This window comes from Oncorhynchus gorbuscha, linkage group LG01, assembly GCF_021184085.1.
Source record: "Oncorhynchus gorbuscha isolate QuinsamMale2020 ecotype Even-year linkage group LG01, OgorEven_v1.0, whole genome shotgun sequence".
In the NCBI taxonomy this organism is placed as follows: Eukaryota; Metazoa; Chordata; class Actinopteri; order Salmoniformes; family Salmonidae; genus Oncorhynchus; species Oncorhynchus gorbuscha.
In genome coordinates this window covers 15,133,361-15,159,308 of record NC_060173.1, presented here as the reverse complement: position 1 = coordinate 15,159,308, position 25,948 = coordinate 15,133,361, and the positions used below count along the sequence as shown (strand labels likewise).

General features: G+C 42.1%; 1 protein-coding gene across 1 annotated transcript in view; it reads left to right on the top strand.

The window, feature by feature from the left end:
- si:dkey-106n21.1 (solute carrier family 23 member 1) overlaps nucleotides 1-25,948 on the top strand; it is a 67,737-nt gene that overhangs the window by 15,271 nt on the left and 26,518 nt on the right. The window contains exons 4-5 of the mRNA XM_046303140.1: nucleotides 3,806-3,977; nucleotides 15,489-15,670. Of these exons, the coding sequence (XP_046159096.1) occupies nucleotides 3,806-3,977; nucleotides 15,489-15,670 (354 nt within the window). The remainder of the gene's footprint in view (nucleotides 1-3,805; nucleotides 3,978-15,488; nucleotides 15,671-25,948) is intronic.

Genomic DNA, 25,948 nt, shown 5'->3' with positions numbered 1-25,948 from the left:
GGTCCAGCAACAGTGGGTTGGTGCCATTAGGCGACGTTGTTGCCGATGATGTCTGGAAAGGACCTGCATTATAACAGGCCTACAAGCACTCAGTCCAGCCTCTCTCAGCCTTTTGCAGACAGGCTGAGCACTGATAGAGGGATTGTGTGTTCCTGGTGTAACTGTCAGTTGTTGTTGCCATCCTGTACCTGTCCTGCAGGTGTGATGTTTGGATGTACCGATCCTGTGCAGGTGTTGTTGCACATGGTTTGACCGTGCAAGGACGATCAGCTGTCCATTCTGTCTCCCCGTAGCACTGTCTTAGGCGTCTCACAGTACGGACATTGCAATTTATTGCCCTTTCACACAGATGAGCAGGGAACCTGGGCATCTTTCTTTTGGTGTTTTTCAGAGTCAGTAGAAAGGCCTATTTAGTATCCTAAGTTTTCATAACTGTGAGCTTAAATGCCTACCGTCTGTAAGCTGTTAGTGTCTTCACGACAGTTCCACAGGTGCATGTTCATTAATTGTTTATGGTTCATTGAACAAGCATGGGAAACAGTGTTTAACCCCTTTTCAATGAAGATATGTGAAGTTATTTGGATTTTTACGAATTATCTTTGAAAGACAGGGTCCTGAAAAAGGGACGTTTCATTTTTCGCTGAGTTTATTTTTTTACATTTATTTTACCTTTATTTAACTAGGCAAGTCAGTTAAGAACAAATTCTTATTTTCAATGACGGCCTAAGAACAGTGGGTTAACTGCCTTGTTCAGGGGCAGAATGACAGATTTGTACCTTGTCAGCTCGGGGGTTTGAACTTGCAACCTTCCGGTTACTAGTCCAACGCTCTAACCACTATGCTACCCTGCCGCCCCATCTAGGTAATCCTTTTGGAAATATCTGTCTCCAGTTCTAAGTAAAGTAAAGTTCCAGACAACTTAATGCCCTAATGTACAGTATAGTGAAGACAGGTTTAGGGCCTCGGCCTACCACAGTTTAAGAATGATTCCTGTCCAAAGCCTTATGTTGAGTTTCCATGAGTTAGAGCTGAAGAGCCCAGGTGCAAGATTGGTCAGTATGGTATTATATCACTATAAGACTCAACAATCACCCAGATGAGTCTATCACAGCCCAGCAGTTATGTATCATAAACATAATCTAATTGCAACCTTATTTATTTAAGCTGATTTGAACTAATATGTGTGCCCTCTAGTAGTATACAGTAATGACACTGAATATGCACTGAGTATACTAAACATTAGGAACACCTTCTTAGTATTTTTTTATTTATTTTTTATTTCACCTTTATTTAACCAGGTAGGCTAGTTGAGAACAGGTTCTCATTTGCAACTGCGACCTGGCCAAGATAAAGCATAGCGGTGTGAACAGACAACAGAGAATTACACATGGAGTAAACAATTAACAAGTCAATAACACAGTAGAAAAAAAGGGGAATCTATATACAATGTGTGCAAAAGGCATGAGGAGGTAGGCGAATAATTACAATTTTGCAGATTAACACTGGAGTGATAAATGATCAGATGGTCATGTGCAGGTAGAGATATTGGTGTGCAAAAGAGCAGAAAAGTAAATAAATAAAAACAGTATGGGGATGAGGTAGGTGAAAATGGGTGGGCTATTTACCAATAGACTATGTACAGCTGCAGTGATCGGTTAGCTGCTCAGATAGCTGATGTTTGAAGTTGGTGAGGGAGATAAAAGTCTCCAACTTCAGCGATTTTTGCAATTCGTTCCAGTCACAGGCAGCAGAGTACTGGAACAAAAGGTGGCCAAATGAGGTGTTGGCTTTAGGGATGATCAGTGAGATACACCTGCTGGAGCGCGTGCTACGGATGGGTGTTCCCATCGTGACCAGTGAACTGAGAATGGTGTTGCAGTTCTTGATATAAACCAGTGCGCCTGGAACTTACTAAAAGCACTTCCATCTTTTGTCTTGCCCATTCACCCTTTGAATGACTCACATACACAATCCATGTCTCAATTGTCTAAAGGCTTAATAATCGTTCTTTAACCTGTCTCCTCCCCTTCATCTACACTGATTGAAGTGGATTTAACAAGTGACATCAATAAGGGATCATAGCTTTCACCTGGATTCACCTGGTCAGTCTTTCATGGAAAGAGCAGGTGTTCTTAATGTTTTTTTGCACTCAGTGTATCTCAACTGTTGTGAGACCAAAATGGGTTGGTTGTATAAGGCTAAAACTACTGGACCGGGGATGCATGCAGTGGAAGAAATCAGGCAAATAGGCACCTACAGTAGCTACCCAACCAGCTACCTTACTAGCTACCCAACCAGCTACCTTACTAGCTACCCAACCAGCTACCTTACTAGCTCCCCAACCAGCTACCCATTTCAATTAAGCTTATCGTTACCATACATCCTTTCTTGGCTCCAGATATCAGGAATAATTCCGTGGCCATTGAGATGACATTGGGATAATATTGGGTATGTCGTGATCGAGTTAACTTGAGCCTCTTTGACAATCTGCATCTATACACTTTTAGGTCAAAGGTTGGTTCTAAAAAGCCCAGGGTAGTTGTACTCTTTTAATCTTAAATCTTATTTGCTACCAGGCAGACCACTGGTAGATGAACCAGACCATTCCATCCTTAACCCATGCATGCTACTGGTTGCCTCTTTCTTTCAAATCAAATCAAATGTATTTATATAGCCCTTCGTACATCAGCTGATATCTCAAAGTGCTGTACAGAAACCCAGCCTAAAACCCCAAACAGCAAGCAATGCAGGTGTAGAAGCACGGTGGCTAGGAAAAACTCCCAAGCAAGGCCAAAACCTAGGAAGAAACCTAGAGAGGACCCAGGCTATGTGGGGTGGCCAGTCCTCTTCTGGCTGTGCCCGGTGGAGATTATAACAGAACATGGCCAAGATGTTCAAATGTTCATAAATGACCAGCATGGTCGAAAAATAATAAGGCAGAACAGTTGAAACTGGAGCAGCAGCACAGTCAGGTGGACTGGGGACAGCAAGGACTCCTCATGTCAGGTAGTCCTGGGGCACGGTCCTAGGGCTCAGGTCCTCTGAGAGAGAGAAAGAAAGAGAGAATTAGAGAGAGCAAATGTGGGGTGGCCAGTCCTCTTCTGGCTGTGCCGGGTGGAGATTATAACAGAACATGGCCAAGGTGTTCAAATGTTCATAAATGACCAGCATGGTCAAAAAATAATAAGGCAGAACAGTTGAAACTGGAGCAGCAGCACAGTCAGGTGGACTGGGGACAGCAAGGACTCCTCATGTCAGGTAGTCCTGGGGCACGGTCCTAGGGCTCAGGTCCTCTGAGAGAGAGAAAGAAAGAGAGAATTAGAGAGAGCAAATGTGGGGTGGCCAGTCCTCTTCTGGCTGTGCCGGGTGGAGATTATAACAGAACATGGCCAAGATGTTCAAATGTTCATAAATGACCAGCATGGTCGAATAATAATAAGGCAGAACAGTTGAAACTGTAGCAGCAGCATGGCCAGGTGGACTGGGGACAGCAAGGAGTCATCATGTCAGGTAGTCCTGGGGCATGGTCCTAGGGCTCAGGTCCTCCGAGAGAGAGAAAGAAAGAGAGAAGGAGAGAATTAGAGAACGCACACCGAATAGGACAGGAGAAGTACTCCAAATATAACAAACTGACCCTAGCCCCCTGACACAAACTACTGCAGCATAAATACTGGAGGCTGAGACAGGAGGGGTCAGGAGACACTGTGGCCCCATCCGAGGGCCAAACAGGAAGGATATAACCCCACCCACTTTGCCAAAGCACAGCCCCCACACCACTACAGATTTTTGTTGTTTCTTTCCACAGGTTGCCAATCCTCCAGGGGGGTACCTTTAGCTTCATCACCCCCACTCTGGCCATACTTGCTCTGCCTAAGTGGCAGTGCCCTGCCCCCAGTGCCATGTCCCAGCAGCTTCAAAATGCCACTGGCTCCCTGCTAATGGACTCTGATGAGGTGTGGAAGTTACGCATGAGAGAGGTATGTTTGCGGTCTAGATCCAACAAGTGATATACAAAAAACTTCCTGAACTAATATCAATCACATAGCAATATAAATCAAGTACTAAATAAATAAAAATTGTCGGGAGTAAGTGATATATTGCTAACACACTGTCTGAACTCACGTACATACCACTCAGGACACTAAATCAATTGTACTAAGTGTCGATAGCACCTTTCATCCAGCATCCAGGTATATTGGTTTGACTTATGACTTGTTAGAATATGTTATGTGTCTCCATGCATGAAATTGTCAACGGTCTCAAACTGAGGCTCCTGAGTGGTGCAGCAGTCTAAGGCACTTCATCTCAGTGCTAGAGGCATCACTACAGACCCTGGTTTGATTCCAGGCTGTATCACAACTGGGTGTGATTGGGAGTCCCATAGGGCGGCGCACAATTGCCCCAGCGTGGCACAGTGTGGGCTTGGCTGGCGTGGCCCAGCGTGGGTTTGGCTGGGCCCAATTGGCCCAGTGTGGGTTTGGCTGGGGTAGGCCATCATTGTAAATAAGAATTTGTTCTTAACTGACTTGCCTAGTAAAATAAAATAGTTGGGTGCACTTTCATTAAATTGTGCACCTAGCAAAATATTGTTTGTCTAGCGATGTTTCTGAACTGTACAATGTCAGGAAAGAGAGTACCTAGTCATTTCCATAACTGAATGCAGCCAACCGAAATGTGTGTTAATTAATTAATACAACCATTCTGAATCAGAGCGGTGGGGGGGCTTCTTTAATCAACATAATCGGCGCCCGGGGAGCAGTTGTTGTTGGGGTTAACTGCCTTTGCTCAGCGCCAGAAAGGCAGATTTTTCCACCTTGGCTACATAGGATGGCATAATTTGCTAAACAAATGCCCTCCCAATTGATATGAATCATCATGATATCATTCTGCCAGGTAGGCTTACTTTGCAGCCAACATTTAATGCAGAATTGGATAAACAAATGCCCTCCCGATTGATATGAATCATCATGATATCATTCTGCCAGGTAGGCTACTTTGCAGCCAACATTTAATGCAGAATTGGATAAACAAATGCCCTCCCAATTGATATGAATCATCATGATATCATTCTGCCAGGTAGGCTTACTTTGCAGCCAACATTTAATGCAGAATTGGATAAACAAATGCCCTCCCAATTGATATGAATCATCATGATATCATTCTGCCAGGTAGGCTTACTTTGCAGCCAACATTTAATGCAGAATTGGATAAACAAATGCCCTCCCAATTGATATGAATCATCATGATATCATTCTGCCAGGTAGGCTTACTTTGCAGCCAACATTTAATGCAGAATTGGATAAACAAATGCCCTCCCAATTGATATGAATCATCATGATATCAGACTTTGCAGTCAATAAATAATTGGGATGATTTTTGGGCAAAGCCTTTAGAAATGTTCACTCAAACAGCACCCAATGTCAAAAAAACAATGTAGTTGTTTCAACTAATTATTATTAAGTAACTGGTTCAGGCTTTTTTTTTGTTTACTCAACTTTTTGGTCCTAGTGTTACCTAAAAATATGTCCTAAATTTAGCTCCAACTTGAGAAAACATAGGCAGGAAAATCTGTCGACTTAAAATTGTTTGCTCAAATTGTCTCATATATTCATTTAACTCAAAATTATTATCTGAGCATCTTACCTAAAAAAGGCTGCAGAAGTAGCACACAGTGCTATTAATAACATACAACATTTTCAATTTACATGATTACATTGTGCATGTTCATAATAAAGTAATTAATGTTCAACATTATTATCTTATTTATCATTGTGATTAAGGAGTACAATTTAAACAGAGTAATATGCCCCGCCAACATTAGACAACCATAACTAAAAAACTAAAATAGCTGAAATAGGTAGCGTAAATCAAATCAATGATGAGAGAATAGCCAGATTAACTGATAATTGACACAGACATGGTGGTGTAGCTGGAGGTTTGAAGTTCAAATCCCAGGTGACGACATGATGAATAATAGTTAGTGTGTAAATGAACATGCACAATGTAATCAGGTACGTTAACGTGTGTCAAATATGTACGTTGAAAACATTATATGTTAAAAGCATTGTGTGTTTTTAACTAATTCCACAGCCTTTTGTAGGTAAGATTCACAAATTATAATTTCTAGTTGAATGAGCATATGAGATAAATTGAGCAAACACATCATTTTAAATTGACTGAATTTTTTGCCTACGTTTTCTCAAGTTGGAGCTAAACTACTTGTATACGCATCAGTGGAGATTAAGAATATGAGTATTTGCAATGCCCAATGACATTTTTGGGGGTATACTGTACATCTTAATACCCCTGCGTATATCCCCCACTACAACTCTGTATGTACTGTGTCTATATCCAATAGTGAGTGCTAAAAAGCTAACCAACTGTCTGAAATTACTCATATCCAAGAAACCCAGGACTCTAAATCAAACTATCTTTTCTTTCACTGAGTTTCTATTGTTTACATGTTTACACTTCTGACTGTAAGACTTAAAAAATTCAATATGTATCCTCAGCTGCAACTTGTCACAGAGCACTTCAAATATTTGAGCCCCCATCAGGTATGAGTCACTGCCTCTTATATAAGCCTTAAAAGTCATTAGAAACTACACCTAGTCCTCAAGGGAAGCCCTTACAAATATACTTGACACTGACGATTTTAGGGCTTAGGTAAGATTAATTACCTTAAATAGTTTGCAATTCAGTGCATGTGGGCTGTGTGTTCACTGCTTCACCCAAAATATTTGATTGAAAACATTGATAGTTTAGCGAAGACAAGTCTGGACAGTAATTCCACCCAATACATCTTTTACACATTGACAAGACAGGTTTTATGTGTTTTTTTGTTTGTTTTACAATTCACAACACACCCTAAAACATTCAACCTAAAATGTTCACCCTAAAACATGTTGATAGATGTTTATAGTGAATGTTGATGGATGTTCATAGGGAATATTGATTGATTTTAATAGGTGGAACAGATGTGATTGTACAATGCCCAGCCAGCAGCCCCAGTTGCTTGGTATTTATTCTGACAATATGACAATAGAAGCACATTACAGTGCATTCGGGATGTATTCGGACCCCTTGACTATTTCAACATTTCGTTACATTATAGCGTTATACTGAAATGTATTAAATTGTTTTTTTTCTTCATCAATCTACTCACAATGCCCCATAATGACAAAGCAAAAATATTTTTTTGACATTTTTCAAATATATAAATATATTTATAAAATTAAATATCACAAGTATTCAGACCCTTTACTCAGTACACTGTTGAAGCACCTTTGGCAGCGATTACAGCCTTGAGTCTTGGGTATGAAGCTACAAGCTTGGCACACCTGTATTTGGGGAGTTTCTCCCATTCTTCTCTGCAGATCCTCTCAAGCTCTGTCAGGATGGATGGGGAGCAAGGCTGCACAGCCATTTTCATGTCTCTCCAGATATGTTTGATTGTGTTCAAGTCTGGGCTCTGGCTGGACCACTCAAGGACATTCAGAAACTTGTCCTGAAGCCACTCCTGCGTTGCCTTGGCTGTGTGCTTAGGGTCGTTGTCCTGTTGGATGGTGAACCTTCGCCCCAGTCTGATGTCCTGAGCGCTCTGGAGCAGGTTATCATCAAGGATATCTCTTTTTTTCATCAAGCATCTCTCTCCTCTGTTCATCTTTCCCTCGATTCTGACCAGTCTCCCTGTCCCTGCCACTGAAAAACATTCCCACAGCATGATGCTTCCACCACCACGCTTCACCGTAGAGATGGTGCCAGGTTTCCTCCAGATGGGATGCTTGGCATTCATGCCAAAGAGTTCAATGTTGGTTTCATCAGACCAGAGATTCTTGTTTCTCATGGTCTAAGAGTCCTTTAGGTGGCCATGATCGGGAGTCTCATAGGGCGGTGCACAATTGGCCCAGCATCATCCGGGTTAGGGGAGGGTTTGGACAGGGAGCTTTACTTGGCTCATCATGCTGTAGCGACTCCTTGGGGCGGGCCAGACGCCTGCAGGCTGACCACGGTCGTCACTGATAGGTGTTTCCTCCGACACATTTGTGCGGCTGGCATCTGGATTAAGTGTTAAGAAGTGTGGCTTGGCGGGTCATGTTTCGGAGGACTCATGACTCGACCTTTGCCTCCCGAGCCTGTTGGGGATTTGCAGCGATGAGACAAGATCAAAATTGGGGAGAATGTGTACTTACGGACCTTTTTTGATACCCTTCCCCAGATCTGTGCCTCGACACAATCCTGTCTCAGAGCTCTACGGACAATTCCTTTGACCTCTGGGCTTGGTTTTTTCTCTGACATTCACTGTCAATCATGGGACCTTATATAGACAGATGTGTGGATTTCCAAATCATGTCCAATCAATTTCATTTACCGCAGGTGGACGGACTCCAATCAAGTTGTAGAAATATCTCAAGGATGATCAATGGGAACAGGATGCACCTGAGGTCAATTTCGAGGCTCATAGCAAAGGGTCTGAATACTTATGTAAATAAGGTATCTATTTTTTTAAATACATTTGCAAACATTTCTAAAAACCTGTTTTCGCTTTTTCATTATGGGATATTGTGTGTAGATTGTGGAGTTTAAAAAAACATTTTAGAATAAGGCTGTGACTTAAAATGTGGAAAAATTCTAGGGGTCTGAATACTTTCTAAACGCACTGTAGATGTGCAGGACAACAGGATGTTGATGGCTGTAGTTTCGTGATTCGTCGCATCCATGTCAATATCAGACTAGGTATTTTGTAATCAAATGTCATAACAATGACAAAACATTTAAAATACAATAAATGTAAACACCTGACGATAGACACAAGGAGGCACATTAGACAACAGTATGTTGATGGTTGTAGATTCATGATTAGTCTGTTAGCATGGAAATAACTGCGCATTAACAGGGAGATTTGGTATTTGGTATTTAGGTATTTTATTAGGATCCCCATTAGCTGTTGCAATAGCAGCTGCTTCTCTTCCTGGGGTTCACACAATACATGAAATATAATACAGAATGACATAATACAGAACATCAATAGTCAAGAACAGCTCAAGGACAGAACTACTTCCATTTTCTTTAAAGGTACACGTAGCCTACATATCAATGCATACACACAAACTATCTAGGTCAAATGGGGGAGAGGTGTTGTGCCGCGAGGTGTTGCTTTATCTGTTTTTTGAAACCAGGTTTTCTGTTTATTTGAGCAATATAAGATGGAAGGAAGTTCCATGCAAAAAGGGCTCTATATAATACTGTACGCTTTCTTGAATGTGTTCTGGATGTGGGGACTGTGAAAAGACCCCTGGTGGTATGTCTGGTGGGAGAAGTGTGTGTGTCATAGCGGTGTGTAAGTTGACTATGCAAACAATTTGGGATTTTCAACACATGACTGTTTCTTATAAAAAAAGAAGAAGTGATGCAGTCAGTCTCTCCTCAACTCTTAGCCAAGAGAGACTTTCATGCATAGTATTTATATCAGCTCTCTGATTACAATTAAGAGCAAAATGTGCCGCTCTGTTCTGGGCCAGATGCAGCTTAACGAGGTCTTTCCTTGCAGCACTGGACCACACAACTGGACAATAATCAAGATTAGACAAAACTAGAGCCTGCAGAACTTGCTTTTTGGAGTGTGGTGTCAAAAAAGCAGAGCATCTCTTTATTACGGCCAGACCTCTCCACATCTGTACAACCATTTGAATCTATATGTTTTGATCATGACAGTTTACAATCTAAGGTAACACCGAGTAATTTAGTCTCCTCAACCTGTTCAACAGCCACACCATTCATTAGCAGATTCAGCTGAGATCTAGAACTTAAGGAATGATTTGTACCAAATACAATGGCCTTAGTTTTAGAGATGTTCAGGACCAGTTTATTCCTGGCCACCCATTCTAAAACAGACTGCAACTCTTTGTTAAGAGTTTCAGTAACTTCATTAGCTGTGGTTGCTGATGTGTATTATGGTTGACTCATCAGCATACATGGACACACATGTTTTGTTTAATGCCAGTGTCAGGTCATTGGTAAAAAGAAAAGTAGAGGGCCTAGAGAGCTGCCCTGCAGTACAGCACACTTTACATGTTTGACATTAGAGAAGCATCCATTAAAGAAAACCCTATGAGTTTTATTAGATAGATTGCTGTGAATCCACGACATGGCAGAGTTTGAAAAGCCATAACACATACGTTTTTTCAAAAACAGGTTATGGTCAATAATTTCAAAGGATGCACTGAAATCTAACAGTACAGCTCCCTAAATCTTATGATTATCAATTTCTTTCAACCAATCATCAGTCATTTGTGTCAGTGCAGTACATGTTGAGTGCCCTTCTCAATAAGCATGCTGAAAGTCTATTGTTAATTAGTTTACACCACCCAGCACTGCAACCTGTATGCTCTAGTCGGCTGGCTCTCGCTACATATTCGTCGCCAGACCCACTGGCTCCAGGTCATCTACAAGTCCATGCTAGGTAAAGCTCCGCCTTATCTCAGTTCACTGGTCACGATGGCAACACCCACCCATAGCACGCGCTCCAGCAGGTGTATCTCACTGATCATCCCTAAAGCCAACACTTCATTTGGCCGCCTTTCCGTCCAGTTCTCTGCTGCCTGTGACTGGAACGAATTGCAAAAATCGTTGAAGTTGGAGACTTTCATCTCCCTCACCAACTTCAAACATCTGCTATCTGAGCAGCTAACCAATCACTGCAGCTGTACATAGTCCATCGGTAAATAGCCCACCCAATTTACCTACCTCATCCCCATACTGTTTATATTTATTTACTTTTCTGCTCTTTTGCACACCAGTATCTCTACCTGCACATGACCATCTGATAATTTATCACTGTTGTTGTCTGTTCACACTGTTATGCTTTATCTTGGCCAAGTCGCAGTAAATGAGAACTTGTTCTCAACTAGCCTATCTGGTTAAATAAAGGTGAAATAAAAATAAATAAATAAACAGAGAAATAGCATTTTATTTGGTCAAACACAATTTTTTGCTAAGAGCTGGCTGCAAGCTGATTAGGTCTGCTGTTAGAACCAGTAAAGGCCGCTTTACCACTCCTGGGTAGCGGAATTACTTTAGCTTCCCGCCAGGCCTGAGGACAAAGCCTTTCCTCTAGGCTCAGATTAAAAATATGACAGATAGGAGTGGCTATAATCACCTACCATCCTCAGTAGCTTTCCATTTAAGTCGTCAATGCAAGGTTTGTCACTGATCGACAACAATAATTTTTACCACTCTCCCACACTAACTTGACAAAATTCAAACTTGCAATGCTTTTCTTTCATTATTTGTTTTTTTTACTCATGAATACAATTGCTTACTGTTCGTTGTGGGCATTTCCTGCCTAAGTTTGCCCACTTTGCCAATGAAATAATCATAAAATAAATGGCAACATCAAATATCAAATTTTGTGATGAATAAGCCATCTGTTTTGATGAAAAATGGAGTTGAATTTGACTAATATGAAACAATGTGATCATTACAATTAGAGCGTGCTAGCTAACTTACTCTTACAGTAATTACATACAAAAGCACATCCCAGGATGACCCCAATACAGTGGCAAACCGTAATTCAGAGCCCCACCTGTTTAGCTAAAGAAAATTAAATAAATGATCCATGTGCTCGCCAGAGGTAGCCTAACTGCCATTAGGTACAGAGATGAGATCCTCAGACCCCTTGTGAGACCATATGCTGGTGCGGTTGGCCCTGGGTTCCTCCTAATGCAAGACAATGCTAGACTTCATGTGACTGGAGTGTGTCAGCAGTTCCTGCAAGGGGAAGGCATTGATGCTATGGACTGGCCTGCCCGTTCCCCAGACCTGAATCCAATTGAGCACATCTGGGGCATCATGTCTCACTCCATTGCACCACAGACTGTCCAGGAGTTGGCGGATGCTTTAGTCCAGGTCTGGGAGGAGATCCCTCAAGAGACCATCCGCCACGTCATCAGGAGCATGCCCAGGCGTTGTAGGGAGGTCATACAGGCACGTGGAGGCCACACACATTACTGAGCCTCATTTTGACTTGTTTTAAGGACATTACATCAAAGTTGGATCAGCCCATAGTGTGGTTTTCCACTTTAATTTTGAGTGTCACTCCAAATCCAGACCTCCATGGGTTGATACATTTGATTTCCATTGATAATTTTAGTGTGATTTTGTTGTCAGCACATTCAACTATGTAAAGAAAAAAGTATTTATTAAGAATATTTCATTCATTTAGATCTAGGATGTGTTATTTTAGTGTTCCCTTTATTTTTTTGAGCAGTGTATTATGGAATATGCCAGGGAGATATGTATACTGTAGCTAAGAAATTAATGCTAAGTGTATATTGTCTAGAAAGCTGTTAGTAGGCCATGTGCCTAACCCTAATAATTTGGTCCCTTTCCCCGCAGAACTTTGCCTAGTGTTCTGACTTGATGTAGCCTATAATCTGTTTTAGAGAAATGTCATCATCAAATATGGTCTGCTTATTTGCCCCCTTAATTTATCCTATGGTTCTGACTTGGTATACAGGGAGAATACTGTACAAATAGTGTCGCTGTACATTTTGGGGTGGCAGGTAGCCTAGCGGTTAGAGCATTGGGCCATTAACCGAAAGGTTGCTGGATTGAAGCCACGAGCTGACAAGGTAAACATCTGTTGCTCTGCCCCTGAACAAGGCAGTTAACCCACTGTTCCACTGGTAGGCTGTCATTGTAAATAAGAATGTGTTCTTAACTGACTTGTCTCGTTAAAATAAAATAAAATAAATACACCTAGTCACTACAAAGATACAGGCGTCCTTCCTATCTCAGTTGTCTGAGATACTGACATGCCTAGTTAAATATAGCTTAAATTAAATTATTAGTATAATTTTTACATTTCAAAAGTGCTGAACAAATAGTTATATTGACTGGTGGCATTGTCATGCTGGAGGCTCATGTCAGGATGAGCCTGCAGGAAGGGTACCACATGAGGGAGGAGGATGTCTTCCCTGTAACGCATAGCGTTGCTATTGCCTGCAATGACAACAATCTCAGTCCAATGATGCTGTGACACACCACCCCAGACCATGACAGACCCTACACCTCCAAATCGATCCCGCTCCAGAGTACAGGCCTCGGTATAATGCTCATTCCTTTGACGATAAATGCGAATCCGACCATCACCCCTGGTGAGACAAAACCGCAACTTGTCAGTGAAGAGGACTTTGCCAGTCCTGTCTGATCCAGCGACGGTGGTTTTGTACCCAACGACGTTGTTGCCTACAAGCCCTCAGTCCAGCCTCTCTCAGCCTTTTGCGGACAGTCTGAGCACTGATGGAGGGCAGTTGTTGTTGCCATCCTGTACCTGTCCCGCAGGGGTGATGTTTGGATATACCGATCCTATGCAGGTGTTGTTTACACGTGGTTTACACAGCCTGAATTCAAAATGGATTGAAAAAAATTATAATTCTCACTCTACACACAATACCCCATAATGACAAAGTGAAAACACGTTTTTAGAAATGTTTGAACATTTCTAGATAATTTAATGAATAAATAGCTCATTTACATAATTATTAAGACCCCTGAGTGAATACTTTATAGAAGCACCTTCGGTGTTGATTTCTGCTGTTAGTCTTTTGGAGCCTTATTTCTTATCCTTCAAGCTCTATCAAGTTGATTGTTGACCATTTCTAGACAGCCATTTTCAAGTTTTGCCAATACCTAATTAAGTCAAAACTGTAATTAGGCCACTCAGGAACATTAAAATCAAATAAAAGCAAATAAAATCCAAATGTATTTGTCACAATGCGCCGACTACCACAAGTGTAAACCTTACTGTGAAATGCTTACTTATACAAGCCCTTAACCAACAGTGCAGTTCAAGAAGAGTTAAGAAAATATTTACCAAATAAACTAAATTAAAAAATAATAAAAAGTAACGCAATAACATAACATCAATGAGAACATATACAGGGGGTACCGGTACCGATTCAGTATGCTGGGTAAAGGTTAGAGGTCATTTGTACATGTAGGTAGGGGTGAAGTGACTATGCATAGATAATAAACAGCGAGTAGCAGCAGTGTACAGAGCTGTAATAGTCCAGTGGACATTTGATTAGTTGTTCAGCAGTCTTGTAGCTTTGGGGTTCTAGCTGTTATAAGGAGCCTTTTGGTCCTAGACTTGGCGCTCCGGTATCAATGTTGTCTTGGTAAGTGATTCCAGTGTTCATTTGGCCTTGTGTTTTAGGTTATTGTTCTTCTGAAAGATGAATTAGTCTCCCAGTGTCTGTTAGAAAGCATGTTTTTCTCTTGGATTTTGCCTGTGCATATACCTATATTCATTTTTCTTTTTATCCTAAAAACAATCCTTATTCCTTGCTGATGACAGGCATACAAATAACATAATGCAGCCAGCACTATGCTTGAAAATATGAAGAGTGGTACTCAGTGATTTGTTGTGTTGGATTTGCTCCAAACAAAACACTTCATATTCAGGACAAAAAGTTCATTTCTTTGTCCAATATTTTGCTCAGTATTGCCAAAAGTGCCTTTTTGCAAACAGTATGCATGTTTTGGAATATTTTTAGTCTGTATATGCTTCCTTCTTTTCAATCTGTCATTTAGGTTAGTATTGTGGAGTAACTACAATGTTGTTGATCCATCCTCGGTTTTCTCATATTACAACCATTACTCTGTAACTGTTTTTAAATCAACATTGGTCAAATCCCAAAGCAGTTTACTTCCTCTTCGACAACTGAGGTAGGAAGGACGCCTGTATCTTTGTAGTGACTAGGTGCATTTATTTTTATTTAACTTGGCAAATCAGTTAAGAACAAAGTCTTATTTTCATTGACAGCCTAGGAACAGTGGGTTAACTGCCTTGTTCAGGGGCAGAACGACAGATTTTAAACTTTTCGGCTCAGGGATTTGATCTTGCAACATTTTGGTTACTAGTCCAATGCTCTAACCACTAGGCTACCTGCCGCCCCGTATTGATACACCATCCAAGGCCTAATTGGTGGGCCATACTTAATACAACCAGGAAACTGTTGCGCTGGAAAAAAAACAGCAGCTTTTCAGTTCTTCACACACTCGAACCAGTGCGCCTAGCACCTATTACCATACCCGTTCAAAGGCGCTTATATATGTTGTCTTGTCCATTCACTCTCTGAATGGCACACATACTGTACACCATCCATTTCGCAATTGTCTCAAGGCTTAAAAATCTTTATTTAACCCGTCTCCTTCGCTTCATCTACATTGGATTAACAGGTGACAGGTGGATTAACAGGTGGATTAACAGGTGACATCAATAAGGGATCATAGCTTTCACCTGGATTCACCTAGCCAGTCTATGTTATGGAAAAAGCAGGTGTTTCTAATGTTTTGTACACTAAGTTTATTGCTGCAGTGGCAAGTGGAAACCAAACCAACCCTCTTACATAGGAAATACATTAGCTTCCAGAGAATAAAGCTAATCCAGTCTCACGCTAATCTCTTTGCCTTGTCATTCACAGATCCAGGGGGCCATCTTGGTGTCTTCCCTGCTCCAGCTAGTACTGGGCTTGTCAGGTCTAGTTGGTCTGGTGCTGAAGTTTATCGGGCCCCTGGCCATCGCTCCCACCATCAACCTCATTGGCCTCTCACTCTTCATAGAAGCCGGGAAGAAATCTGGGGCCCACTGGGGAATAGCTGCCCTGTGAGTAAAAGGCATTTTGCAATATTCCTGTGAAAACTGACTTTCACTGTTGTTGTATATTCAATGGAGGTGTGCAGAGGTTTTGAACAGGTTGCTCGAGGCTTCACTTGGCGCCACTCAACGTTCAGATAATTTGACGCTTGTTCTGTGACCAATGCAACCTTGAGGTGAGCAAACCATTAATAATAAGAGGGGCCTGACGATGACCAAGCCTTCTTGTAGGTCTATATACGCTCTGTTTTTGTAGCCTTTTGAATGCAAAACCAAATATGTGACCGACTGGCTCGATTCTGTCTTATGTAACATTTTAAATAGTGTTTTTTACATTGGATAAAAGTAGAGACTCAGAGCTAGAAAATTGTATATCATACACTACAGTTGAGGAACAATGGGAAAGTAATTCTGCTTGATAAACTTTGAGTAAATTGCCTGTGAATATTTGAGTACACCTACTGGAGAGCTCTTTGTCTACACCCATTCAGCATTGTTGTCACGATAGTCATAATGATTGGACCATGGTGCAGCGTGCATAGAGTTCCACATATTTTAATTAATAGAAACTCACTAACAAAACAAACAAGCACAAACGAAACATGCTGCTACTGGTGTGCACACAGGCAACTATCTGTAGACAAGATCCCACAAAGCACAATGAGGAAATGGATGCCTAAATATGATCCCCCATCAGAGTCAACGATAAACAACGGTCTCTAATTGGGAACCATACCAGGCCAACATAAACCATTAATCACCTAGATGACCCACCCTAGTCACTATCACGCCCCAATCAACAGAGAATAAACAGCTGTCTATGGTCAGGGCATGAGAATTGTTCACACCCTCTTAAGCCTTAACCCCACCCATCTCTTTCACATATAAGGCCATGTGCTAAACAGAGTGAGTACGGTAGTGTACTAAACTATCGCGTTTCAGGTAAGACCCAGATGCAAACAGTGTTGAAGTAACAACAGTTTATTACTAGTACAGGGGCAGGCAAAATGACAGGTCAAGGGCAGGTAGAGGTTGGTAATCCAGATAGGGTGCAAAAGATCCAGAACGGCAGACAGTCTCAAGGTCAGAGCAGGCAGGGGTCAATAATCTAGTGTGGTGTGGCAAAGTATAGAACCAGCAACATGTGCCAGTATTGAGGAAAATCTCAATAATTATACAAATTCCTAAAGCATCTAATCCCTCTGTGCTGAATGACTACCGCCCTGTCGCCTTGACATTCTTAGTAATGAAATGCCTTGAGAAAATTGTGAAAAGTCATATTCTCAGTGTCACTCAGAAGCTTCTCGACCCAGTTCAGTTTGCATATCAGCCTACCAGAGGAGTTGATGATGCCATTCTTACCCTCCATTACATGGTCTATAGACATCTATGTCAGGATTCTGTTTGTTAACTTTTCTTCTGCCTTCAATACAAACCAGCCTTACATTCTGGCACAGTGACTCATTTGGCACTTCTCCTTAGATGGGGGCTGGTTTTGTGGCTGTTGGACTTCCTGAGCCATGCTCACAGCGAGTCAAAATAGGTCCCCAACTAGACAATCATTTGTGCCAGGTGTGATATCCCTCCTAAATAGCTCGGGCTAATGTTCCTATTGACTCCGTAAGGCCACCAGGCTAGTCTTTCTGAATTAATTAATTAATTTATTATTATTATATATAATTTTTGTATTACTATGTAACTGTTATGAAAGTTGTATTGTCAATTTTGTCTTGTATTTAACTTTAAATGTGTACATGACACTGCAACAAAATTTCCCTATAGGGACAATAAAGTCAGTAAGTAAGCAGGCAGGCAGGAAGAATGATCAAAACCGAGAAAAACAGGAACTAGAACAGACAGGAGCAAGGGGAAAACCGCTGGTAGGTTTCACGAAAAAAAATGAACTGGCAACAGACAAACAGAGAACACAGGTATAAATACACTGGGGGATAATGAGGAAGATTGGCGACACCTGGAGGGGGGTGGAGACAAACTCTATGTAAACTGGACACCACATATCTTGAGGCTGCATTTATTGTAGCTGGGGCGGCTAATCTGAAAACAAGGCTCCCTAAATTTTATCAGCATATCGAAAGTGAAACCCGGGCTGGCAAAACCCTGGATCAATGTTACTCTAACTTCCGTGAAGCATACAAGCCCTCCCCCGCCCTCCTTTCGGAAAATCTAAAAATGAATCCATTTTGCTGCTCCCAGTCTATAGACAGAAACTAAAACAGGAAACGCCCGTGCTCAGGTCTGTTCAACGCTGGTCCGACCAATCGGATTCCATGCTTCAAGATTGCTTTGATCACTTGGACTGGGATATGTTCCGCATATCGTCGTAAAATAACATTGATGAATACGCTGATTCGTGGAGCGAGTTTATTAGCAAGTGCATTGGTGATGTTGTATCCCCAACGACTATTAAAACCTTCCCGAAACAGAAATCATAGATTGATGGCAGCATTCGTGCAAAACTGAAAGCGCGAACCACTGCTTTTAATCAGGGCAAGGCGACTGGAAACATGACCAAAGACAAACAGAGGAGCTATTCTCTATGCAAGGCAATCAAACAAGCTAAGTCTCAGTATAAAGACAAAGTAGAGTCGCAATTCAACGACTAAGACACAAGGGGTATGTGGCAGGGTCTACAGTCAATCACGGACTACAAAAAGAAAACCAGCCCCGTCGCGAACCCCAATGTCTTGCTCCCAGACAAACTAAATAACTTCTTTGCTTCTTTGCTTCTTTGCTGTGCCACTGACACGGCCCACTAACAAAACCTGCGGATGCTCCTTCACTTCAGCGAACGAAAGTAAAACATTTAAACGTGTTTAACCCTCGCAAGGCTGCCGGCCCAGACGGCATCCCTAGCCGCATCCTCAGAGTACGCGCAGACCAGCTGGCTGGTGTGTTAACGGACATATTAAATCAATCCCTATCCCATTCTGCTGTTCCCACATGCTTCAAGAGGGCCACCATGGTTCCTGTTCCCAATAAAGCTAAGGTAACTGAGCTAAATGACTATCGGCCTGTAGCACTCACTTCCGTCATCATGAAGTGCTTTGAGAGTCTAGTCAAGGACCATATCACCTCCACCCTACCTGACACCCTAGACCCACTCCAATTTGCTTACCGCCCCAATAGGTCCACAGACAACTCAATCGCAATCACACTGCACACTGCCCTAAACCATCTGGACAAGAGGAATACCTATGTGAGAATGGTGTTCATCGACTACAGCTCAGCATTTAACACCATAGTACTCTCCTAACTCATCATTAAGATCGAGACCCTGGGTCTCAACCCTGCCCTGTGCAACTGGGTCCTGGACGTCCTGACTGGCTGCCCCCAGGTGGTGAGGGTAGGAAACAACACCTCCACCCCACTGATCCTCAACACTGGGGCCCCACAAGGGTGCATTCTCAGCCCTCTCCTGTACTCCCTATTCACCGATGACTGCGTGGCCATGCACACCTCCAACTCAATCATCATGTTTGCATATGGCAATGCAGTGGTTTGCTTGATTATCATTTACGACGAAACAGCCTACAGGGAGGAGGTGAGGGCCCTCGGAGTGTGGTGTCAGGAAAATAACCTCACACTCAACGTCAACAAAACTAAGGAGGTGATTGTGGACTTCAGGAAACAGCAGAGGGAACACCCCCCTATCCACATCGATGGGAAAGTAGTGGAGAAGGTGGAAAGTTAAGTTCATCGGCATACACATCACGGACAAACTGAAATGGTCCACACATACAGACAGTGTGGTGAAGAAGGCGCAGCAGCTCCTCTTCAACCTCAGGAGGCTGATTAAATTTGGCTTGTCACCAAAAACACTCACAAACTTTTACAGATGCACAATCAGGAGCATCCTGTCGGGCTGTATCACCGCCTGGTACGGCAACTGCTCCGCCCACAACCGTAAGGCTCTCCAGAGGGTAGTGAGGTTTGCACAACGCATCACCGGGGGCAAACTACCTGTCCTCCTGGACACCTACACCACCCAATGTTACAGGAAGGCCAAAAAGTGCATCAAGGACAACAACCACCCGAGCCACTGCCTGTTCACCCCACTATCTTCCAGAAGGCGAGGTCAGGTCAGTACAGATGCATCAAAGCTGTGACCGAGAGACTAAAAAACAGCTTCTATCTCAAGGCCATCAGACTGTTAAACAGCCATCACTAACATTGAGTGGCTGCTGCCAACATACTGACTCAAATCTCTAGCCACTTTAATAATTAAAAATTGGATGTAATAAATGTATCACTAGCCACTTTATATAATGTTTACGTACCCTACATTACTCATCTCATATGTATATACTGTACTCTATACCATCTACTGCATCTTGCCTATGCCGTTCGGCCATCGCTCGTCCATATATTTTTATGTACATATTCTTATTAATTCCTTTACACTTGTGTTTATAAGGTAGTTGTGAAATTGTTAGGTTACTTGTTAGATATTACTGCATGGTCGGAACTAGAAGCCCAAGCATTTCGCTACACTCGCGAAATTCTAACCATGTGCATGTGACAAATAAAATTGGATATGATTTGAAGCCCAGTAAAACAGATCTAGGGTGTGACACTAAACAACCAAAGCTTTCAAGAATGGTTTATACTTTGTCTATCGACATGTCTGTATACAGTTGTCTCAGTGACATCATTCATGTTTTTAAGGCTTCCGAGTGGCGCAGCTGTCTAAGGCACGACATCTCAGTGCTAGAGGTGTCAGTACAGACCCTGGTTTGATCCCGGACTGTATTACAACTGGCTGTAACCATCCAGGTTAGGGGAGGGTTTGGCCAGTGTAGGCCGACATTGTTAAATAAGAATGCATTCTTAACTGACTTGCCTAGTTAAAAGTAAAATAAAATTATATTGACATCAAACTTGTCGTTATGAAAGATTATACACAAAAACAAGCTACATTACATCAGCAGCCTGGTGGTCCAAAATTGCATGACTGATGTAATTTAACACCAATAAACCCATCCGTTTAAAAATGTATTTAGTATTATGTAAATCTAGCAAACCAGGTAACTGAAAGCAACTTTCTAAACAATGTTTTGGCTTATTTCTAGCTTGTTAGCTAGCTAACCAACATTAAGTTAGCTGGATAGCCAGTTCAAATAATGGCTATATCATATAGCTGACAATGTCTTAACTCTAGCTCATTTGTATTCATTATTACAGGAAAATAAACTCACTACAAGATCATTATTTACAAGTTAATGGCGAGCTAATTACAGAAAATAGCTTACGGTTGAGAGTGTGACAAAATTAAAGCAGGGCTTTCTACTGTAGAATTTTAGAACTTGGATACTGGCTCGTTGGCCTAACGTTATATCCCAATTTGTCATTGATGCAGGTCATGTTGTTCTTCACATTACCGTCTCTGGTATTTGTATTTATTATGGATCTCCATTTGCTGCTGCCAAGGCAGCTACTCTTCCCGGTGTAAAGCAAAAAAAAAAACTGTAATAAACACAGAGGGGAGACAGAGAGCTGGTTTCAAGCGCAGGGTGCAGTAGGTGTTTATTGCAAAGGCCCACAGGAGAAGGCAGGTAGCTGGGTCCAGGGGCAGGCAGAAGGTCATACACAGGAGGAGGCAGGTAGCTGGGTCCAGGGGCAGGCAGAAGAACATACACAGGAGGAGGCAGGTAGCTTGGTCCAGGGGCAGGCAGAAGGTCATACACAGGAGAAGGCAGGTTGCTGAGTCCAGGGGCAGGCAGAAGGTCATACACAGGAGAAGGCAGGTGGCTGGGTCCAGGGGCAGGCAGAAGGTCATACACAGGAGGAGGCAGGTAGCTGGGTCCAGGGGCAGGCAGAAGGTCATACACAGGAGAAGGCAGGTAGCTGGGTCCAGGGGCAGGCAGAAGGTCATACACAGGAGAAGGCAGGTGGCTGGGTCCAGGGGCAGGCAGAAGGTCATACACAGGAGGAGGCAGGTAGCTGGGTCCAGGGGCAGGCAGAAGGTCATACACAGGAGGAGGCAGGTAGCTGGGTCCAGGGGCAGGCAGAAGGTCATACACAGGAGGAGGCAGGTAGCTGGGTCCAGGGGCAGGCAGAAGGTCATACACAGGAGAAGGGAGGTAGCTGGGTCCAGGGGCAGGCAGGTCATACACAGGAGAGGGCAGGTGGCTGGGTCCAGGGGCAGGCAGAAGGTCATACACAGGAGGAGGCAAGTAGCTGGGTCCAGGGGCAGGCAGAAGGTCATACACAGGAGGAGGCAGGTAGCTGGGTCCAGGGGCAGGCAGAAGGTCATACACAGGGGGTCCAAAAAGGCAACAGTACAGGCAGGGAAAAGGCCAGTAACGTAGTCCGGGAGATCAGGCAATAGGAAGATAACAGGAAATCCAATAGGCTAAAGTATAGGCAGGGAATAGGCAAAAAGGCATCATTAGTGAGGCAGGCAAAATCTATCATACATAGGCGTAAATCACAGGAAACCCAGCACTCTGAAAGACGTGTGTCACAAAACAAACAATACCTCAGTGATGGGGTACAAAGAACTGAACTAAATAAGGTGTGATAATGACATACAGGTGTGTGAACAGGTGATTCGAATTCAGGTGATTGGGATCTGGCGAGTGAGCTGCGTTCAGGGGATCTAGGTGTTTGAGAGTGTGAGCTGGAAAGTGGCCTGCGTTCAGGGGATCTAGGTGTTTGAGAGTGTGAGCTGGAAGCAGACGTTACAAAAACATTAAAATAAATTCACAGGTTTCACAACACACTGTGGGCCCTCAGGCCCCTGCCCCACCACATATCTACAATACAAAATCCATGTTTACATGTGTGTATAGTGCGTATGTTGTTGTGTGTGTGTACGCATGTGTCTATGGCTATCTTTGTGTTGCTTCACAGTCCCCGCTGTTCCATAACGTGTATTTTGATCTGTTTTTTAAATCAAATTTTACTGCTTGCATCAGTGGAATAGAGTTCCATGTAGTCATAGCTCTATGTAGTACTGTGCACCTCCCATAGTCTGTTCTGGACTTGGGGACTGTGAAGAGACCTCTTGTGGCATGTCTTGTAGGCTATGCATGGGTGTCCGAGTTGTGCACCACTAACTCAAACAGACAGCTTGGTGCACTCAACATGTTAACCTCTCATAAATACAAGTAGTGATGAAGTCAATCTCTCCACCACTTGGAGCCAGGATAGATTGACATGCATATAATTAATTTTAGCGCTTTGTGCACATCCAAAGGCCAGCCGTGGTGTCCTGTTCTGAGCCAATTGCAATTTTCCTAACTCCCTTTTTGTGGCACTGGACCACATTACTGAACAGTGCGACCAAACTAGGGCCTGTATGACCTGCCTTGTTGATAGTGCTGTTAAGAAGGAAGAGCATCGCTTTATTATGGACATATTATTGTATCAATATGTTTTGACCATGTCCGTTTACAATCCAGGGTTACTCTAAGCAGTTTAGTTGAGCAAGCACAAGGTTTAGTTGAGGTTTAGTGAATGATTTGTTCCAAATACAATGCTTTTAGTTTCAGAAACATTTAGGACTAACTTATTCCTTTTCACCCATACGCATTCATAGACACACTGGCTTTACTCAAAGATTGAAAAAAGTAAGGGGCCTAGACAGCTTTACTGGAGAATTCCTGATTCTAACTGGATTATGTTGGAGAGGCTTCCATTAAAGAAGACCATCTGTGTTTTTTTAGACGGGTAACTGTCTATCCATAATATAGTGGATAAATAGTAGTGTAAAGCCATAACACATACGTTTTTCCATCAGCAAACTATGATCAATTCATGTCAAAAGCCATACTGAAGTATAAAAATCAGCCCCACAATCTTTTTGTCTTCAATTTCTCTAGCCAATCATCAGTCATTTGTGTAAGTGCTGTGCATGTTGAATGTCCTTCCGTTTAAGCATGCTGAAACAGAAGGACATTTGTTTACTGTAAAATAGCATTGTATCTGCTCAAACACAATTTTTTCCAAAAGTTTACTAAAGGTTGGTAACAGGCTGATTGGTCGGCTATTTGAGCCAGTAAATGGGGCTTTACTATTCTTAGGTAGCGGAATTACTTTTACTTCCCTCCAGGCCTGAGGGCACACACTTTCTAGTAGGCTTACATTGAAAATATTGTCCGCTATTTTCCTCAGTAATTTCCCATCCAAGTTGTCAGAGCCCGGTAGCTTGTCATTGTTCATAGAAAACATTTTTTTCACTTTACGGAATTCAAAATTACAATGCTTGTCTTTCATAATTTGGTCAGATATACTTGGATGTGTAGTGTCAGTATTCATTGCTGGCATGTCATGCCTAAGGTTGCTAATCTTGACAATGAAAAAATCATTAAAGTAGTCGGTTTTGTGACGAATGAGCCATTTGTTACAATGAATAATGGAGCTGAGTTTGCCTTTTTTCCCCAAAATGTAATTTAAGGTGCTCCAACGTGTTTTACTATCATTCTTTATGTAATTTATCTTTGTTTCATAGTTTCTTAGTTTTTTTGTAGTATCTTCTTCTTTTTATTTAGTTTAGTCACATGATTTCTCAATTTGCAATCCGTTTGCCAATCCATTGTGCAGCCAGACTTACTTGCCATTCCTTTTGTCTAATCCCTCTCAGCCATACAATTTTTAAATTCCTCATCAATCCACGGAGATTTAACAGTTTTTACAGTCATTTTCTTAACGGGTGTGTAACTGGAATAAGCAATTTCATAAATGTGTCAAGTGCAGCGTCTGTTTGCTCCTCATTACACACAACAGACCAACAAATATTCTTGACAAACTACATAGGAATCACTACAAAACTTACTGTATGATCTCTTGTACACTATATTATTCCCAGCCTTTTGAATTGTATTTTTCCTAGATATGGCTACTATATTGTGATCACTACATCTGATGGATCTGGAAACTGCTCTCAAGCAAATTTCTGCAGCATTAGTAAAGATGTGATCAATACATGTTGATGATTTCATTCCTGTTTGTAACTACCCTGGTAGGTGGACTGATGACCTGAACCAGGTTGCATGCACTGGTTACAGTTTGAAGCTTTCTCCTGAGTGGGCAGCTTGATGAAAACCAGTCAATATTTACATTACCCAGCAAATATACCTCTCTGTTGATATCACATACATTATCAAGCATTTCACACATTTTATCCAGATACTGACTGTTAGCACTTGGTGGCCTATAGCAGCTTCCCACGAGAATGGGTTTTAGGCGAGGTAGATAAACTTGTACCCATATTACTTCAACAGTATTTAACATGAAATCCTCTCTAAGCTTTACAGGAATGTGGTTCTGAATATAAATGGCCACACCTCCACCTTTGGCATTTCTGTAGATCTTATAAACATGTATTGCTACCACTGTATCAAAGGTATTATCTAAGTGAGTTTCAGAGATAGTCAGAATATGAATTTCATCTGTTACTATGAAATAATTGATTTCATGAACCTTGTTTCTTAATCTGTGTTAATGTGGGCTATTTTGTGCACTTTTCTTCTGGGATGCTTGCTTATTTTCATTGCTTTACTAGGAAGCTTAGCAGATGTAGATTTGTTCTGCACACAGTGGACTTCCTACTAGGGCACACCACCTCAGTGTTAACAGTATACATCTGGTTCATAGGCACATGATTATTGCATACAATAGCTGTAGGATCTGCAGAGGCATTCAGGGCAGCTAGAGGGACATAAATTAGGGTACTTACATTGTGTCTACCAATGTCCATGGTATAATGTAATGATTCATGACAACTCAGTGTCACAATGATAGGGATTAACTGAGCTGGGCTCGGGTCATTGATCATTCATTGTCTCTATAATGCTGTGAAAGATCCAGGAACCCAAATGATTTAGGTGGATCCAAAACTACTTATAAGACGTGTTTTGTTTCCAAAAGGTATCAAAATTGTCAACAAAAGTTACACCCATGGAGCTGCAATAATCACGCAGCCAGTTGGGAAGAGAAAAAATCTCGCTAAAGCGTTCAATGCCACAATTCAGAGAGAGCACGGGGCCAGATAAAATGGGTCTTTTATTAGTGTCTACAGTAGCAGAGTCAAATCCAGTTTCAACTGTTCAGAGCTGCCCTTCGTAATGTCATTAAAACCCACGTGGACTACGATAAAATTGATTTCCAAGTTCTGACGTGGTACATTCAGTAGCAGCTTTGTAATGTCATTCACTCAAGTTCCGGGATAGGACATTGTTTTTGCACCAGGAACGGTCACACAATTGCTGCAATGGAACTCTGAGTGATCTGATTTGCCCCGAAACAAAGCATAATAGATACAGC